The sequence below is a fragment of the Mobula birostris genome, chromosome 5 (genome assembly GCF_030028105.1).
Source record: "Mobula birostris isolate sMobBir1 chromosome 5, sMobBir1.hap1, whole genome shotgun sequence".
In the NCBI taxonomy this organism is placed as follows: Eukaryota; Metazoa; Chordata; class Chondrichthyes; order Myliobatiformes; family Myliobatidae; genus Mobula; species Mobula birostris.
In genome coordinates this window covers 130,540,968-130,561,156 of record NC_092374.1, presented here as the reverse complement: position 1 = coordinate 130,561,156, position 20,189 = coordinate 130,540,968, and the positions used below count along the sequence as shown (strand labels likewise).

Below are 20,189 nucleotides of genomic sequence, written 5' to 3'. Positions count from 1 at the left end.
TGCTCCCTGTCTGCCAACCAATTCTCTATCCACATCAATACCATACCCCCAGTACCGTGTGCTTTAAGTTTTCACACTAATCTCCTGTGTGGGACCTTGTCAAAAGCCTTTTGAAAATCCAAATATACCACATCCACTGGTTCTTCCCTATCTACTCTACTGGTTACATCCTCAAAAAATTCTACGAGATTCGTCAGACATGATTTTCCTTTCACAAATCCATGCTGACTTTGTCCGATAATTTCACCGCTTTCCAAATGTGCTCTTATTGGACCTTTGATAACTGACTCTAGCATTTTCCCCACCACCGATGTTAGGCTAACCAGTCTATAATTCCCCGGTTTCTCTCTCCCTCCTTTTTTAAAAAGCGGGATTATATTAGCCACCCTCCAATCCTCAGGAACTAGTCCAGGAGTTAGTTGTCCTATTGAATTCAATCTTTTGATTTTATAATTGTATCCACCAAAAAATGGAGCCAATCTCTGCATTCATGCTGCCACTGTTCGTGGAAAACCCTTCTGTGAATCGAAAATGGACACCAGTGGTTGATGATCAGTGATGAGAGTAAACTCTCTCCCATACACGTACTGGTTGAATCCTTTACACCCCAGACCAGACTCAAGGCCTTTCTGCATAATTTTTCTCTGCAGTGGTAAAGGAATGTGATGCAAGGGATATGGGATGTTCACTTCTTATCACTCATAAAATATGACATGGCTGCATCTATACCATAAGGCGAGGCATCACAGGCAAGCTTCACTAGACAATGTGGATCATAATGTGTCAGTATAGTGTCTACCAACACCACTTCCTTTGCATTTTGGAAAGCCATCTCAGACTGCTTTCTCCATTGTCATTACTTCCTGATTTGTAGTAGAGTTCAATGGTTGGAGCTCAATAGCCAGGTTTGACAAGAAGTGTTATGGCAATTGACAAATCCTGAAAAAGACCACAACTGTGACAAGTCCTTTGGCCTTGGTGCAACCACCACTTCTTGAATTTTCTCAACACACTTGTGTAATCCTTGCCTGTCAATGGTGTGATCACAGTAAGTGATGCTTCTTTTAAATAATTCACACTTGTTTCATTATGGTCTGAGCCAATAATCCTCTAATCTTCTTAATACTGTCCTGAGATAAGCCTACTATAGTGATAAAACCCTTTATGAGTTGTATGATGAGAAACGCTTTGGACACTTCTTCCATCTCTATTTGTATGTAGGCCTCAGCCAAGTCCACTTTGCTGATGTGTTTTCCTCCAGAAAGATTTGCAAAGATATCCTCTCCTGGGCAGAGGGTATTGATCTACTTTCAGTACCAGGTTTATAGTGACCTTAGCATCACCACAGATCCTTAAATTGTATCAACGCATGTTGAAAGTTCCCTTTCCCATTCATTCTTAATTTTATCAGATATACCTGGCTGTATTTTCATAATCATATCATAAATAGTTGCTATTAAACCCTTCTGATACGGGTTTAAACCTAAAATTTTTTCCGTGATATCAGTTGGATATGAAGTCGGAAAAGTAGGTAGCGTAGTATTTAAAAAGTTTCTAATTTGTAAGTATCTGAAAAAAATGGGATATGGGCAAATTATATTTATTAGACAACTGTTCAAAAGACATGAAACAGTTATCCAAGAATAAGTCACGAAAACATATTATACCCTTCATTTTCCATACCAAAAAGGCTTGATCCATAACAGAGGGTTGGAAAAATATTAGATGTAATAGGGCTTGATAAAATTAATTTGCTCAAACCAAAAAATTTACGTAATTGAAACCATATTCATAATGTATATTTAGTTATTGGATTAACCATTTGTTTATTCAATTTGGAAAGAACAAAGGGGAACAAAGTCCCTAAAACAGAAACCAATGAGAACCCTATCACTGGACGCTGAGAAAGCGTTTGAATCGGCATATTTATTTAGTACGCTCAAGAAATTCAATTTTAGTCCGATATTTATATCTTGGATTAAATTGCGACACCATACCCCTTCAGCTTTGGTATTTACCAATAATCAAGGATCTCCCTTTTTTCAGTTGTTTCGTGGCACTAGGCAGGTCTGTCCTCTTAGTCCATTATTATTCGATATTGCCTTGGAACCTTTAGCTATTGCTATTTGTCACTCACCTAATATATTTGGCATTACTTGTGGGAACGGGATACACAAGTTATCACTATATGCAGATGATCTGTTACTATATATCTCTAACCCTGAGAAATCCATTCCTGCAGTAATATCCCTGCTTGCTCAGTTTAGTAACTTTTCTGGCTATAGACTGAATCTTAATAAGAGTGAACTCTTCCCATTAAACATGCAGGTTCCAATTTACAGACGTTCACCATTCAGATTGGTTACTGACTGTTTTACTTATCTGGCCTTACGCCGGCCCCCTAGGCCTGAGTCAATGTAGTAGTAGTACTTATCTGGGTGTTAAAATTACTAAGAAGCATAAAGATTTATTTAAGGACAATTTTTTACCTTTAATTGATCAGGTTAAACAATTGCTTACTAAATGGCCTCCATTGTCTTTATCACTGATTTGTCGGATCAATGCTATTAAGATGATTATTCTACCTAAATTTCTGTATCTATTTCAAGAGGTACCAATTTTTATTTCTAAATCCTTATTTGATGCTGTTGACTCTAAAATTTCTTCATATATATGTGGCAGAATAAAAATCCTAGGCTAAGTAAAAAATACTTACAGAAGTCTATAAAGGATAGTGATCTGGCATTGCCGAATTTAAGGCTTTATTACTGGGCAATTAATATCCGATATTTAATATTTTGGACACAGGATTTGGATATAATTCCAAGTCCACAATGAGTAAACCTTGAATGTAAATCTGTATAAGGGTCTTCATCACCACAGATCCTGATAGACCCATTCTTCTGGGCTACTGGGACCACTGGTGCTGCCCATGGGCTCCACTCAAACTTGGTAAGAATTCCTTCAGCCTCCATGTGATCTACTTCACTGTGTACTCTATCATAGATGGTATAAGGAACTAGATGGACTTTGTAAAATTTGGCTGTGGCATTTTCATTTAACACTATTTTACCTTTGATATGTTTGAGTTTTCAGTGCCATCCTCAGTCACTGCTGTGGCATCATCCAGTATGTTTCTTAATTCATTTTCCGTTGACTCTATTGTAGAGGTCATGCCCTGAAAATGGTGGATGGATGACCAATCAAGTTGTAGTTGTCTGAGCCAATCAGACCCACAATGCTGGCCCTCGTGATTTTACCTCATAAAAGCCCAATGTGGCTTGTTGGTTGTTGTATTTCACTGTTGGAAATGTCATTCCTACAGGAGTTATCTTTTCTCCAGAATAGGTTCTTAGCTGGATATCTGTAGGCTTCAGTTCAGTAGCTTTGAAATGCCATTCGAAGTTATTTTGTGGAATGACTGAAATAGCGAGCCAGTGTCCAATTCCATTTTAATTAATCTGCCATTTACTTCTGGTGTAAGCCTTATTGCTTGTCCCCTGTTTGTTTTCGTATTGTAAATTTCAAGGCTATTAAGTCCTGTGTCATTCTCATCATTATCATATTTTTCATCGATAGCATGCAGAATAGTGTTCTTTGCATGTGTCCAACTTTTCATTTTCATTTGTATTTTGCATCTTACGCAAGTTTCACCTTTAAACCTGCATTGGTCTGGTGTATGTAAGCCCCCGTTCATTGTCTATATTCTAAGCCTACTATCTCTTGCACAGGTGCTTTTAAAATCAGAGAAACAGGGAAAAAACACACTTTGGGATGAGAGAAGAAACTGAAGAACTGTGTGGCGAGCACACAAACAGTGCACAGTACTGACCCCGGTTCACAGGAGCTGCAACACCTGCAGTACAGGAGGGCCACCCCTACAAACTCATTGCAAAATGCTTCTCAGCCAGAGAATTCATTTGGGATACTTTACTTTCAAGTTTATTTGCTGATGTTTCCATCCCCATCTGAGCCATTTCAGGAAACAGTTAAAATAATTGAATCACAGAAAATTAATAGGTTATTTGGTTTGTTGTGAACTTACTGGTGAAAAAAAGCTCACAGGTCTAATCCCACCTCCCATTACCAAGTTTGTTGTCTTGCAGGACATGGCTCTTCAAGTCCTGTCTAAATAAACTGAGATTTTTCATGCCTCCCACCTTCACAGACTGAGTTTTAGGCAGCCTGATCTATTCTGAATGAGCCTAGTAGTATTCAGGCTAACAGTTCAGTTTTATGGTTGTCCTTTGCAAACTGAATAACATCATCACCAGAGGGAATTGGAATTCGTTTATTATTGTCACGTGTACCGACATGCAGTGAAAAGTTTGTTTTACATACTATTCATAAAGAACAAATCATTACACAGTGCGTTAAAGTATAACAAGTGTAACAGGTGCAGAGCAAGTGCAGTGCAGGTAAACAATAAGATGAAAGATCATAATAAGGTAGATTATGAGGTTGGGAATCTATCTCACTATACTAAAATTTATTCATTTATTTATTGAGATACAGCATGGGCTAGGCCCTTTAATCCCTTCGAGTCTTGCCACTCAGCAGCCCCCAATTTAACCCGAGCCTGACGACAGGACAATTTACAATGACTAATTAATCTACTGGTAGGTGTTTGGACTGTGGGAAGGAACCCGGAGGAAACCCATGCAGTCACGGGGGAACGTACAAACTCCTTATAGGCAGCGGCTGGAATTGAACCTCGGTCGTTGGTACTGTAAAGCGTTGTGCTAACCACTATTTAATAGTCTTACAACAGTGGTGTAAAAGTTATTATTTAGCCTGGTGGAACATGCTTCCAGGCTTTTGTATCTTCCGCCCAATGGAAAAGGGGAGAAGCGAGAATGTCCGGGTTTGGGTCTTTGATTATGCGGGCTGCTTCACTGAGGCAGCGAGATATATAGACAGTCCGCAGAGGGGAGGCTGGTTACCCTTATGTGCTGAGCTGTGTCTACAGCTCTCTGCAGTTTCTTGTGGTCTCACGCAGAGCAGTTGCCATTACAATCCATCAAGCAGTTAGATAGGAGATGGGGCAGACAGGACAAGCAGTTGAATACTGGTGCATGAGGAGATGGAGGAAAATGAGGAAAGGAGACAACCTATATAGACTTCAAACCATATTAGTAAAGCATTCAATATAACTAGTCCTCTTCTGCATTCTCTCCGCATCTGAACTAATTAATGCACAGTACAGTGCAACAGCAGTTGCTCCAGCAGGGCTGTATTTTATTGTAGGTGGCCACAAAGAATGGCCAAGAATGGACTGTGACTTCATGGTCCTCAGTGGTGACTGACAGACAGTGACCAGGGCAGGACAGTGATCAGCAGGGGAGGAAGAATCCCTTTAGCCAGAGTGTGGTGAATCTGGGAATTCATTGCACAGATGGCCATGAAGCCCAAGCCATTGAGGATATTTAAAATATAGGTTAACAGGTAAGAGTGTCTAAGGTTACAAGGAGGCAGCAAAAGAATGGTATTGAGAGGGGTAATAAAGCAGTTATGATCGAACGGTGGAGCAGACTTGATGGGCTGAATGGCTTAATTCTGCTACTGTGTCTTATTTTCTTATGTTATATTCTTATCTCCTCCCAAGGCAGGTTTCTGTGTCCTCTCTCGTGTCCTCTCTCCTTTCCTCATCTTCCTCCAGCTCTTTATGCACCTAATCTTCAGTTGCTCGCACACAGCCGCAGCTGGCAGATGCTCATGACTCGTTGTGGATAGATCCCAGTATAATACTATTCTCAAAGTTATGTGGATTGGTACTCTCCCAACTGGAGGCTAAGTGACATAGAACTTAGCCTTGTGGATGCAGTGGAGGAACACAAAAATAAACCGTGGTCACTTTTCATCACCATGTTTTTGCTGTTCCTTGACTGCTTGGGAGCAAGAATCATGGATCAATTCATTCACCATTTACTTTTACAGTTATAAAGAATAAAGAATTATATAAAAATAAAGTTTGATTATAGCATAATATGTGCGTAAATACATAAATACCAGCATGTATTTACAATGTGAACAGCATTTGAAGAAGTGGTTTAAAGTATGCTGTGAAGTGACAGGGTTAATAGATAGGGGAGGTGGGGGGGAGGGATAACTAGAGTGGTTGATCAGATTCATTGTCTAGGGCAAGATGGCTTGAAGTGTTTTTGAAATGAAGAGGGAAAACAGGGAGTGATGGAACAGGGTCTGGGAGAGAAGGAAGGGACACATGCTCATCTCATCTGCACCTTTTAAGTTGAAAGGAATTGAATTCAGCAGGCTGTGGAAGTTGAAAAGTAGGTACCATTACCTTTGATGGTTTCTACCCTTCTTTGGCAACAAGCTGATTAATAGACGTTCCAGTGATAGCTAACTCTGTCCCCTCCAAGGGGTTTGTAGATGCAGATCAGCCTCTCAGATGCCCTTCCCCTCAGTTTAATTCTTTCTATTTCTGAATATGTGCCAATTTATCCCACAAGAAATGAGGAAGTATGTCAGTGCACTCAGATATAGTGCTGTTACTCTTGTAGCTCTTCAACTGAGCAGTGCCTGTGAAGTGTGTAAAGGGATGCAAGAGAACATTAATGGTGGGGAGGGCTCATGTTGATAAGGTTGTCAGTAGGTCACTGATGGGGACCTGCAGCATCTAAGACCGTGCAACAGTTTGGATATGGCATATGAGAACAAATTTCTGAGAAATTTTGTTTTTCTTATGGCACCCCATCCAGTTCTGCTGGGCTTGAGTGCTAGTGTTAACCTTCAGAGTTTCCTCCTCCAAATTCTGATGAGCTCATGTTGGAAGGTATCATGAACTTCTATCATCAAGCTTTGTGGGATAGCGTCCAAAATCCTTGGAGTTCTTGCTTTTCTATAGGAAGACTGAACTTTAGCTTTTTGAGTTAGCTTCAAGTTCAGGGAGATATCATGGTAACATAACGGTTAGTGTATGCCTTACAATGCCAGCAACCAGCAATTAAGGTTCAATTCCCACCACTCTTTAAGGAGTCTGTATGTCCTCTCCTGACCATGTGTGATTCGTCTCTGTGCTCTAGATTTCTCCTATGTTGCAGAAGCATGTGGGTTCGTATTAGTAAGTTGTAGCATTCAACGTTGACACCCAAAGCCTAGTGCCATTTGTGGTCTGACCCCAGCACAGACTGTTGACGCAAAGCAATAGATTTCACTGAATGTTTCACTGTTTCGATGTACATGTAACAAGTAAAGCTAATCTTTATCACTTTAGAAAGCACGTCAGCTGTCATACACAAAGCCTTCTTCTTGCAACCCTTAAGTGACACAGACTAATTTAATGTTATCTGTGACAAAGGCAGCGGTCACTTGTAACAATAGTCTGTCGTGATGTCATTATGATGAGGCTGCCTGTTAGTCAGGGTCGAATGTGGATATGACCTGCATAATCCTACATGACCTGCAAGCCAGGGCAGTAGGATATGGGGAGTAAACTGTTGCTCATGCAGCAGGCTCCCCCTCTCCACGCAGCTGATGAGCGGAAAGGAACATCAGAGATGATTCAGTTTGGCAGAAGTGACATTTTGGGAGTTGCCAGTCAGTGGTGAACGCAACGTAGGGCTGCCTTAGGGACTCCAGCTCTATACTTTTCCCTCCAGGTTTCTTCCCCAAGCCTTCCCCAAGGCAGCAGAGGTTTGAGATCAGAGTTTTCCTTCTGCTAGAAAAGCTGCTAACCACAGCTGACAAGCCCCATCTGCCGGAAGCAACTGGTTTTAAGTCGCCAGTAACCCGCCTTTGCCCCTTCTCCTGTCAGTAGAAATGGCTCCGCCAGTCTCCGTAACTAAGCCACACGTGAAGGCCAGGAGCTGGGCTTGGTTGTCAGAGGCTATTTGAGATGCACGTCATTAGGAGCATTTAATAGGTAGCAGTAGCTTATCCCCATTACCACCTCTGGCTATAGCGACCTTAAGGAATCCCCATCATTGTAACATGCTGTTGTACTGCAGTCTATGAGACCAGGCTCCTTTATTCCTTTAGTTGTTTCTGTAACCTTTGGAATTTATCCCTACCTGTATAAAATTATTCCTTAAATCCTCCTGTCCCTTCTGCCAATATGTATCATCTCACATTTGCCTGTATTGAATTCCATCTGTCAATTGTCTGCCTGTACAGCTGGCCCTCCCATGTCTCTCACAGTTGATTAGTATCATCCTCACAGTCTGGCACACCTCCACATTTGGTGTTATTGGGCAAATTGAGAATTGTTTCTCTGAGTTCCAGTATTTGTCATTAAGCATAAAACAGAAGTCTTGGTACTGATCCTGGAAAATTCTATTATCTACCATCTGCCAGTCTAGAAAACAGCTATTTACCATGACTTCTTTTTAATCTCGTTAATCACAGAATGGCTTTCTCTAAAATGTAGAAAGCAAACATAAATGAGATGATTATTTTGTGGTGCAGCTGCATCCCATCCACAGGATCATAGAGTCATTGAGTACTACAACACAGAAAAAGGCCTTTTGGTCCATCTAATCTGTGCCAAGATATTATCCTGCCTAGTCCCATTGACCTGCATCTGAACCATTGCCCATATACTCCTCCCATACATGTACTTAACCAAATTTCTGTTAAGTGTTGAAATTGAACCCACACCCATCACTTCCATTGGCAGCTTGTTCCACACTTGCACCACCCTCTGGGTGAAAAGTCCCCACCCCCCCATGTCCTCTAAACTTTTGGTTGCCTGCCACTGTAATTCTTCACCCTACTTCAACTCTGACCAATCCTTCAACGTCTTCCTGCTATGCTGTAACGGTTCATAATCAAACTTGAGGAGCTGTGCCTCTTTCTCCTTCTGGGCACGTCTGGCCTCAATATCAAGTTCTCCAACTCCTGGTAACTAGCATTGTCTATCTTCATCAGAACAGGCCACGTCTGCTACAAGCTGCCCTTCTCAGAATCAGAATCAGCTTTATTATCACTGGCATGTGACATGACATTTGTTAACTTAGCAGCAGCAGTTCAATGCAATACGTAATCTAGCAGAGAGAAAAAAATAAATAAAATGCAACATAATAATAAATAAACAAGTAAATCAATTACATATATTGAACAGATTTTTAAAAATGTGTAAAAATAGAAATAGTGTATATTAAAAAAAAAATGAGGTAGTGTTCAAGGGTTCAATGTCTATTTAGGAATTTGATGATAGAGGGGGGAAGCTGTTCCTGAATTGCTGAGTGTGTGACTTCAGGATTCTGTATCTCCTACCCTGATGGTAACAGTGAGAAAAGAGCATGCCCTGGGTGCTGGAGGTCCTTAATAATAGATGCAGCCTTTCTGAGACACCACTCCCTAAAGATGTCCTAGGTACTTTGTAGGCTAGTACCCAAGATGGAGCTGACTAGATTTACAATCTTCTGCAGCTTCTCTCGGTCTTGTGTAGTCGCCCCTCCATACCAGACAGTGACGCAGCCTGTCAAAATGCTCTCCACGGTATACCTATAGAAGTTTATTGTCTCTCCCTGTAAGTACACATTCCAAACCTCTACTATTAGCAACACATAATAGAGACAAGGAAATGAATTCAACCTTGTACTTCCCTCATTAACCCACTTGCTTAACCTTATCCATCATAAAGGAGCATGAGATATTTTTATGCTTGGCTAAGAAGGCTGAATTATGTAAATCTGTATTTAATAGTATTATTCAAAGATTAATTAATTCAATAGCCTATAAATGGATTTCATCCTTACAGTTCACAACACTGTTGTAGCATTTATGCTAATGCCAAATTTAATCACTGGCTGAAGAAGTCATAAAATTCAAGTTGAAGTTCAAGTTTAATTGTCATGCAACCATACTTGAATACACAGGAATACAGCCAAAGGAAACACCGTTACTCTGGGGCCAAGGTACAGCCATACGCAGCACAAGGCACACATAGTACATATACAGTAAGATAGCAGGTACATATAAGATATCAGTAAAATACAGTCACACAAAAAATATAATCCAAGTCCCTGAGAATGTAGGAGAATGGGATTGAAGAGGGATAATAAACCAGATATGATGGAATGGCAGAGCAGATTCAATCGGCTGAATGGCCTAATTCTGCTCCTATGCCTTATGGTCATATGGTCTTCTGTCCTAAACCAGGACTTGCAAACTTCCAATGTGGCCATACTCAGCTGAGTGCAGCTGCTGATACGGAGCTGTGTGTTATTGACAGAAATGTGTCAACTATTAAGGCACACTGTCCATGACGGCCTTCTTTCAACAACACACCACACACTCTGGTGGCCATGGAAGAGACGGCAGTAGTGGAGAGGAAGGAAGCTTTTGCACTGCTGTATTGAAGACTCTGTGCAGAAAGTTGAAGTTTGAGGGAGGGAGGGGTTGCGTATCCTGCATTATGCGAGTGTGGGAGGTTGCTGGTAGTGTATTTATTCACCAAGGCTACTGTTGAAAGAGCGAAGTAGGTGATGAATTGCAAAGAGCAAAATCTGGACCAATGCCAGATGATATTTCATGACCTTGCTAAATATATGAAGGTGAGGTCTCGACTATTAGAAATGCAGCCTCTTCATGTGTGTACAGGTGCGCATACACACAAACACACACATACACATCCTAATCAATGCTATTCAATACATTTTAATTCCTGCATATTAAAAAATTGTGTCCATTAAGATACTTATTATTTAAGTCTAATAGGAATGATTCACTATGAATGGTATATTTTCTGTTAATGTGTCAATAGAAGGGGAGGGGAGAGAAAGCTATCCAGTCGTCACTGGAATGCATATAATAGTAATGGCTCAATAGGCTTGGATCTATTACATCTATCATAGATCTATTATTAGATGCATAATAATCTATATCTGCAATAGATCAATTGAATTAGATTTCATTAACTTATTTATGACAATATTTTGGTTTATGTGCTGTGTGAGAAATATGTTTTGGGGTGCACTGTTGTCTGGAAAAAGAATATTTCATTTGGCTATATGTATATATGCACAGTCAGATGACAATAAACTTGAATTTGAGCTTGAAATTGAACTTGAAACTGTTTTCTGACATTTGTGCCTTTGGCAATTCTACAGCATAATTTTATGTCTGTTTCTGAGAGATCTTTATGTGTGTGTGTTTGTGAGTGTGTGTGTGTGTGTGTGTGTGTGTGTGTGTGTGTGTCTGTCTGTCTGTGTGAATAAATACACATATGTAAGTATTTTGTTCAGTTTAATTGAATGCACAATTCTAGCATTGATTATTTATCCCTGGTATCTCCGTGATGTGCCTTGAGGTGCTGCAGCCCATGTGGTGAAGATGCTCACTGTGATGCAGGCTACACCAGGACTTTAGCTCAGTCATTACAATAATATTGCTTAGAAATTGCTTTTGCCTGTTTGCGTGCATTAAACCATCACATCATCAAATGATAATGGCTGTTCAAAAGCCCACAAGGTAATTGTGAAGTAGACTAAAAAGTTATTTGGAACAACACTCTGGAGATTTGTACTAGAAGCAAGTGGTAGAAGGGGATCCAAATGGGACCAGGCTCAGATGAACACAGGGGATCCCAATTTGTTGCATTACCATTTCAGGAGGTTGTCAGTCCTCTAAGGCAGAATCAGAATCACAATCAAGTTTAATATCACTGAGATATGTTGTGAAATTTGTTGTTTTGTTGTAGCAATACATTTTAAAAAGTTACATTTAAGAAATATATACAGTAGATTCCAGTTAATTGGGTCACATTGGGAGCAGTTCAATTTGGCCCAAATATGTGGCTGCCCCAATTAGCTAAAGTTTCATGGAAATAGTTAAAAATATATTAAAAAAACAGGCTACTATCTAACTGAGAAGCAAGTTATACATTTAAAAGAAACACAAAACAAATCAGAACATTACCAATACTACTACAGTCCTACAAAATTGTATTTTATTTCCTAGTAGTTATTGATGGAGGAATTCATCCAGTGTACACTGCCGTGTTCTATTGATTGACTGTAAATGAACAAAGTCATCACAGACCTCTTGTGCAGATAATGGACTGCCTTCATACAATGCTTTACAATTCCTTCCTCCAAACCTTCAGTTTCATTGTAACATTCCAGATTATTGTCAATACCTTCCAATTCAGGTTCAGTTTTACGTTCAAGTTCAAGTTTAATTATCATTCAACCATGCTTGAATATAGCCTTCCTCTGGGGTCAAGTCCAAAACACGTTACCAACAGCACACAGCACGTAGCACATAGCACAGAGAGTTATGAGAGCAGAAAACAGTCACCAAAAAATATATTCTTTGTAGTTCCTAACTTGTTGAAGAAATGAAATCATTCCCAGTTCTGGCATCTCCAAGACTGAATGCTTGAACCCGCAGTGAACAAGACAGCTCCGAATTGTCTTTCTGCTTATTTCTCGCCAAATATCAGTGACAAGAATCATTGCCTTTTGAACACAGACACACACAACTGATGCTACTTAAAAACTGTTCACTCTAAGCAAGGTGTAGTGTCAAGAGGCCGCAGAACTGCATATGACTGACGCTAGTTAGAAACTGCTCAGCAACAGTGTCCTGTCCCAATTAAGCTATATAGGTTCCCAAATAAACTAAGGAAATCCAGGATACTTTCTCAATTATTTTTTGTTCTTCAAGAGTTGTGCCAAATAAGTTGCTACCCTGATTAACCAATGGCCAAATTAACGGGAATCCACTGTATATAAAAATTTAAATTAGATAAGAGGTGCCAAAGACAGCAACAATAATGAGCCATTAGTGAGGAAATGAGGAATAGTGAAGGGCACTGTCCATTAGTAGCCGGTCACTTGTTACACATGTTATAGTTGTCATGTTGGAGAGTAAGATTGGCAGGGAGACGGAAGAAGCTCCAAACAATGCTAAGATGAACTTAGCCATTTTATTTAGTGAAATTAATGCTAGGGCATGGGTATAGGGAGGGAGGTGAGTGGGATTAGTGTTGCTAGGGGAGGGTTGGGGTGAGGATGTATGTGTGTGGGAGTTGATGCTTGAAACCTGCTAGGGCCACTTTTAGAGATTTGGGCAGTATCAGCCAGAGGTTTGGAGCAATTGGAGGTATGGACATTTCACAAGAAATATCATCATTTCCCAAGACATGTCTAGGTAAATAACATGTCACTGAAAAAAATATACTGTTTCTCTTGTAAAAATGTTGGTCATCTATCCACACACACACACACACACACAGACACACATGCACACACATATCCTGTTCAATGCTGATCTAACTCCTCCTGCAAGCTTTGATAGCCTTCCTTGCTGTCCACTACACCCACAGTCTTGGTGTCATTTGTGAATTTGATGATCCAATTTATCACATTATCATCAGGCCATTGATATCGATGACAGACAACAATGGACCCAACCTGCGACACACTGCTAAGTCACAGGCCTCCAGTCAGAAAGACAATCATTTAATAGCGCACGCTGGCTTTTCCCGCAAAGTTACGTTTAATCCAATTTACTGCTTCATCATGAATGCCAAACCACTCACTTTTCTTGATCAACCTCCCATGTAGGACCTTGCTAAAGTCCATGTAGATAGCATCCACTGATTTGCTTTTATCAGCATTCCTGATAACTTCCTCGAAAAACTCTATAAGATTGATTAGACACAACCTATCCCACATACTATTCATCATCTGTCCCTGACTGTCTAAAAACATATATATATCTGGTCCCTTAGAATACCTTCCAATAACTTTCCCACTTCTGATGTCATGCTCACCTGCCTAGAATTTTCTAACATATTCTTAGAAGTTGTCTTAAACAGTAGAACAACATTAGCTATCACCCAATCCTCCAGTACCTCACCTGTGACTAAAGATATTTTAAATATCTCTGCCAGAGCCCACAGTGTCTGAGGAAACACCTTATCAAACCCTTGGGATTTATCCATTCTAATTTGCTTCACCACAGCCAACACATCCTCCTCTGCCATCTGTATGGGGTCCATGACCTCACTGCTCCTTTGCCTTACTCCATAGACTATGTCCACCTCACAAGTAAATAGAGATGCAAGTTCTCCCCCATCTCTTTCAGCACCATACATAGAATACGACGCTGATCTTCCAGAGGACCAGTTTTGTCCCTTGCTATCCTTTTGTTAATAATGTATCTGTAGAAGCCATTAGGATTCTCCTTCACCTTGTCTTCTAGAGCAACCTCATGCTCCGTTCAGCCCTCCTGATTTCATTCTTAAGTGTTCTCTTGCATTTCTTATATTCCTCAAGTACCTTATTTGTTCCTACCTGCCTAGGCCTGCTATACACCTCCCTCTTTATCTTATCCAGGGCTTCAATACCTCTTGAAAACCAAGGATCCCTAAACCTGTTATGCATGCCTTTTATTCTGACAGGAACATAAAAACTCTGCACTCTCAAAATTTCACTTTTGAAGGCCTCTCACTTACCAAGTACACCTTTTCCAGAAAACAACCTGGTCCAATTTACACTTGCCATATCCTTTCTGATACCACCAAAATTGGCCTTTTTCCAATTTAGAATCTCAGCCCAAGGACCAGACCTATCCTTTTCCATAAATGCCTTGAAACTAATGGCATTGTGATCACTGGATGCAAAGTGTTTCCCTACACAAACTTCTGTCACCTGCCCTGTCTCATCCCCTAAAAAGAAATCTAGTATCATACTCTCCAGTTGGGACTTCTATGTACTGATGATTTCCTGAATAAATCTGACAAACTCTATCCCATTTGTTCCTATTACAGTATGGGAGTCTCAGTCATTATGTGGAAAATTAAAATCACCTTCTATCACAGTAATGTATTTCTTGTAACCATCTGTGATCTCTTTACAAATTTGTTCCTCTAGTTCCCATTGATTTTTGGGTGGTCAGTAATATAATCCCATTAACGTGGATAAAACTTTCTTATTCCTCAGTTCTACCTATAAAGCCTCATTAGACGAGCTCTCCAGTCTGTCTTGACTGGGCACTTCTGTGGCATCTTCCCTGACTGGTAGTGTCACCCCTCCCCCTTTTATCTTTCCCACTCTTTTACAACCAAAACTACAGAACCCTGGAATTTATATTGATTAAAAACAACACTGGTCCTTGCACTCTCTCTTGTGGCACACTACTGGACACAGGACTCGTGTCTGGGAAACAACTCTCAACCATCACCCTCTTCTTCTTATCACTGAATCCAGTCCACCATCTTTACCTGCATACCGTGTGATGTGACCTTCCAGACTAGCTTGTCAAAAGGTAATCTGCAAAATACCTTGTTAAAGTTCTTCTCGACAGCAACTTGCCAACATGTACTGATTGCTCCCGTGAAAACTTGCTTTCCCGTGCTGACTGGTAAGGTGTGACACTTCACACTGCGAGGCAACAACATTTTTCCATGTGCCATCTTGAGCTCGTGTGCCATAGGTTTGCCACCCCTGCATTTATAAAGGCCATATTGTAAATGGTAACTATAAGATAAACTTGCCATTGAGTAACAGATGATTTGTTTTACCAGGATAAGACCCACTACCTTTGTGTGTTTTGATTTTCTGACTTTTGGTCTTTATTGCAGGGTTCAGCAGATTCTTACACAAGTAGGCCATCGGATTCTGACGTTTCCCTAGAGGAAGATCGAGATGGGATTCGGCGTGAGTCCGAGCAGCAAGCAGCCGTACAACTTGAAAGGGCCAAAGTAAGGACAATGTGGCTGAACTTTACCTTCTTCAGATAAATCAGGGGAAGAGGAAAAAGCTGTTTCAGTGTAATGGACTGGATGCAATTGAATCTTGTCGAGGTTTTGATCAGAACTAATTTTCTGGAATTTACTGAGTGGCAGATGGAGCCTATATTCCTTATGTAGTTCAGAAGTTAGGCTCAATGTTACTGGGGTTTGACAGCATTGTGCTGAGCAAACTCCTCTCTGAGTTGAAAGAAGATCAGTGACCCCATTGGTGGGTATTGCAGTTCTGTACATTAGGAGGCAAGTATTTTTTCAAATTATTTTGCTTTGGTTTATTGTCTTTTTTATATACAGTACTTCAATGTATATTTATTATTAACAGTGCTTTTAGAAAGTTGTCTATTTTAATTTTAGGAGTTTTTTGAATGTTTCTGAATGTTAGAGTTGCTAGCAATCTGTTAAAATCACTTAGAGATTTGGCAGAGACAATACTTTGTGCCAGGAGCTAACAGGGTCATTTCAGAATGGGATCTTGGCAGGATGCTGCAATAGCTAAGCTGCCTTCCTAAGGAACTACAGGTAGAAATTCTGAAACCACACTAGTTCAAGTTGAAGTTCAAGTTTACTGTCATTCACCCTATACATGTATTCTACTTCCACACCAAGATGCACAACACAGTACATTTATTGTAACTCACATTCATACTTGAGTAATTGGAACTATTAAGGTGAAGTTCACAAATAAACATATGAGATTTTACTTTGAATGTTAAGACATAATATACTAATTTAGGTGCAATGAAGTGAACTTCTGTAATGAACCAGAGGCCAATGCACTATTAGTGCAGTTAGTCATACAGCTCAGAAGCAGGCCCTTCTGCCCAAACTGTTTGTGCCGACCAGGTTGTCTACACAAGCTTGTTCCACTACACCTCTTCAACCTTTCTATCCATGTACCTGTCTAATGTCTAATTGTAATATACTCATCTTTGCCACTTTATCCAGCAGCTTGCCTCATATACCCACCACCCTCGATGTGAAAAGCTATCCCTTCAACTCTCTTTTAAAACTTTTTCCTCTCACTATGAACCTGTGCCCTCTAACCATGCTGTGGAAAAGAAGACGGTCACCATTCACCTTATCGTTGCCCCTCTATATATTATAAACCTCTACAAGGTCACCCCCTCAGCTTCTCTTTCCTCCAGGGTATCCAGTCTGTCAAGGTAATATCCTTCTGAATATTTTCTGCAATCTTTCTGGCTTAATGACATCCTTGCAGAAGTGCACACAGTATTTCAACTGCATTCTCACTAATGTCTTGCACAAGATACTAATGGCAATAAATTTTGAAGCAACCGTGTCACATTACTCAACTTATAAGCATTGCATATTTGCTTTCATTGTCACTCTGTGAATTTGAAGTCAATATGGACTTCAAAAGTGTTTATTTCCTCAGGGCTTTCCATTCTGCCAGCATTACTTGCATAAAAGAGATTTCTGCTGGGCAACTGAAGCAGAAGAAACCACTGCAAAAATTAACACCTAGCTTTAAAGCAACCAGTCATTTACAAGGTCACATCAATGATGAAATCCTCAAGCAATCTGGCAAATGATAGAATGAATGGCAGGACACACTCTTGTTTTCCAGAAGGGTACAAATTACAACAGGAGATAGAAAAGACATGCAAAAGGAGGAATATTAAGATGGTAATGGGGGATTTCAATATGCAGGTAGATTGGGAAAATCAGAGGTTGGTGCTGGATCCCAAGAGTAGGAATTTGTAGAATGCCTGTGAGATATCTTTTTAGAGCAGCTAGTGGTTAAACTCACAAAGGAAAAAAGCAATTCTGAATTGGGTGTTGCGTATTGAACCAGATTTGATTAGGGAGCTTAAGATAAAGGAATCCTTAGGAGGTAGTGGTCATAAAATGATAGAATTCACCCTGCAATCTGAGAGAGGGCAAAGTTAAAGGTGGATGTATTGATATTACAGTTGAGTAAAGGTAACTACGGAGGCATGAGAAAGGAGCCAGCCAAAGTTGGAAGGGGACACTAGCAAGGATGACAGCAGAACAGCAATGGCTGGAGTTTCTGGAAGTAATTCAGAAGATGTGAAGTTGGTTCATCCCAAAGAAGAAGAAACTTTCTAAAAGGAGGGAAAGAACATACAATATGACGAAAACTAAGTTCAAGTTCAAGCTTAATTACCATGCCTCCAATCCAGCATAGACACTGCGCTACACCAGCTCCAGTGTCTCCCCTCTTGGCACTGCAGTAGGTAACATCTTGGCATGAGGCCTAGTCCTTGCTACAACCGAGGCCACGTAGCTTCCCAGCAGTTGGTATTGCCAATAAACCTGTGAACTGGGCTTGAAGTATTCTATGTTACCAATGTCCACAGGGTCTTGCAATCACAAGAAAAATACCTAAGATGATCGCTCGCTGTTAGACTGCACACCACCTTTGCGCAAAGACTCCGACAGGCAGCAATGTGGTCCGCACCAAGTCCAGCTCCTCCATCTCCTCTGCTAATGAGCAACTCACTGATGAGGAGGACCTGCAGCACTTGAAGTTATTAATGTCCAGCAGTGTCTTGCAGTGGTAAAAAAGACATATAAAAAAAGACAAAGACACCTTTTGTTGGCCCCAGGGAGGCAGCTGTGTCCAAGCACAACACCACCTTACCGGAAACACTAGTGCATAGCTAGAGGACTGGGAAGCTTTTTAAAAACCAATAAAGGACAACTAGTAAAACAATAAGGAGAGAAAAGATGAAATATGAAAGTAAGCTGGCCAATAATATAAGATAGGATGCCAAAAGTTTTTATTATAGATACAAAGACTAAAAGAAAAGTGAGAGTGGATTATCAGACTGCTGAAAAATGATGATGGAGAGGTAGTAGTGGGGGGAAAAGGAATGGTGGACGACCTCCGTAAGTATTTTGCATCAATCTTCACTGTGGAAGACACAAGCAAAAGTGAGTTTAGTTGCAATTACTAAAGAGAAGGTGGTTGGGAAGCTGAAAAGTCTGAAGGTAGATGTGGTGTATGGGACCAGGTGAGATCATCATTATGTGCATTCCCAGAAACTTGGTGCTCCTAACTCACTCTCAGGAGGAGTGGTCAGCCAGCACCTCCCTAAAATCTACAATTATCGCTTTAGTATTGTCCATTTTGAGACTCAAGTTGTGCTCGCATCGTTCAACCAGCCGCTACACCTCCTCTCTGTGGGCCATCTTGTCGTTGTTGATGAGGACAGCCACTGTTGTGTCGTCAGTGAACTTGACGGTTCAGTTTGAACTGGATCTAGCAGTACAGCCATGTGTCAGCAGCGTGAAGAGCAGTGGGCTCAGTATGCAGCCCTGGAAAGTGCCAGTCCTCAGACCAATGGAGCAAGAGAGTGATTCCAGAGGACTGGAAAACCACAAGTGCCACCGGAAGAAGGGATAGAGGGAAAAATAGGAAATGATTGACAGGTTAGCCTAACTTCAGTGGTTGGCAGGATGCTAGAATCCATTATTAAGGATGAGGTTTCAGGGTACTTAGAGGCACACAGTAGAACAAGCCAAGTCACCAAGGCATTCTATGTCAATCGCCTACAAAATGAAGGAAGAGCTCAAAGTTCAAAATTCATATATTATCAAAGTAGGTGTACCATATCCAACTTTCAGATTCGTCTTCTTGCAGGAAGCCATGAGAAAAGAAACGTAATAGAATCTACTAAGATATCCCCTCACAACAAAGAGTAACAAGCACCCAATCTGTGAAAAAAAACCTTGCAAACAATAAAAAAGTGAACACACAATACACAGAACATGAATCGCAGAGTCCCCGAGAGTGAGTCCACAGCCCAGAGACAGTTCAGCACTAGCTGGTCCAGGAGCCCGATAGCTGTAATCCACAGCCAGTTCAGCACTGCATTCCCATCGCAATCACAAAGAACCACAGAAAGGTTGTGGGGAAGCAAAGTGTAATGAAGGGTTGTGTCTTGTTAACTGCTAATCCTGAAGTATGAGGAATGAGTAATTTGGTAAAGGATAGATTCTGCAGGTGCTGGAAATCCAAAGCAACAAACTCAAAATACTGGAGCAACTCAGCAGGCCACATAGCATGTATGGAAATGAATAAACAGTTGACGATTCGGGATGATTTCCTTCATCAGGAACTCGTTACATACTCATTATCTGCAATATTATTATAATTACTATATACAAAAGCTGAAATCACTGAACTTTAAGGTTGCTATGTAAACGTAACCAAACATGCTTGGTTTCTTTTCCAGACAAAACCTGTTGCATTCGCAGTTAGAACAAATGTCACTTACTGTGGCGCCCTGGATGAAGATGTGCCAGTGCCAGGAACTGCCATCTCCTTTGATGCCAAAGACTTTCTACATATTAAAGAAGTAAGTCTCTGAGATTCATTAACGGGAAATAGAGTCTGTCAACCCTGGGCATTTAAATACCATCAATATTAGCATCCATCACTTTGGTTCTCACAGATCAGTGTGAAATTCTGTATAAT

General features: G+C 40.6%; 1 protein-coding gene across 2 annotated transcripts in view; it reads left to right on the top strand.

The window, feature by feature from the left end:
• Positions 1-20,189, top strand: part of cacnb4a (calcium channel, voltage-dependent, beta 4a subunit) — a 310,993-nt gene that overhangs the window by 167,386 nt on the left and 123,418 nt on the right. For both annotated transcript variants that reach the window (XM_072257283.1, XM_072257282.1), the window contains exons 2-3: positions 15,557-15,676; positions 19,948-20,070. In XM_072257283.1, coding sequence (XP_072113384.1) covers positions 15,557-15,676; positions 19,948-20,070 — 243 coding nt within the window. The remainder of the gene's footprint in view (positions 1-15,556; positions 15,677-19,947; positions 20,071-20,189) is intronic.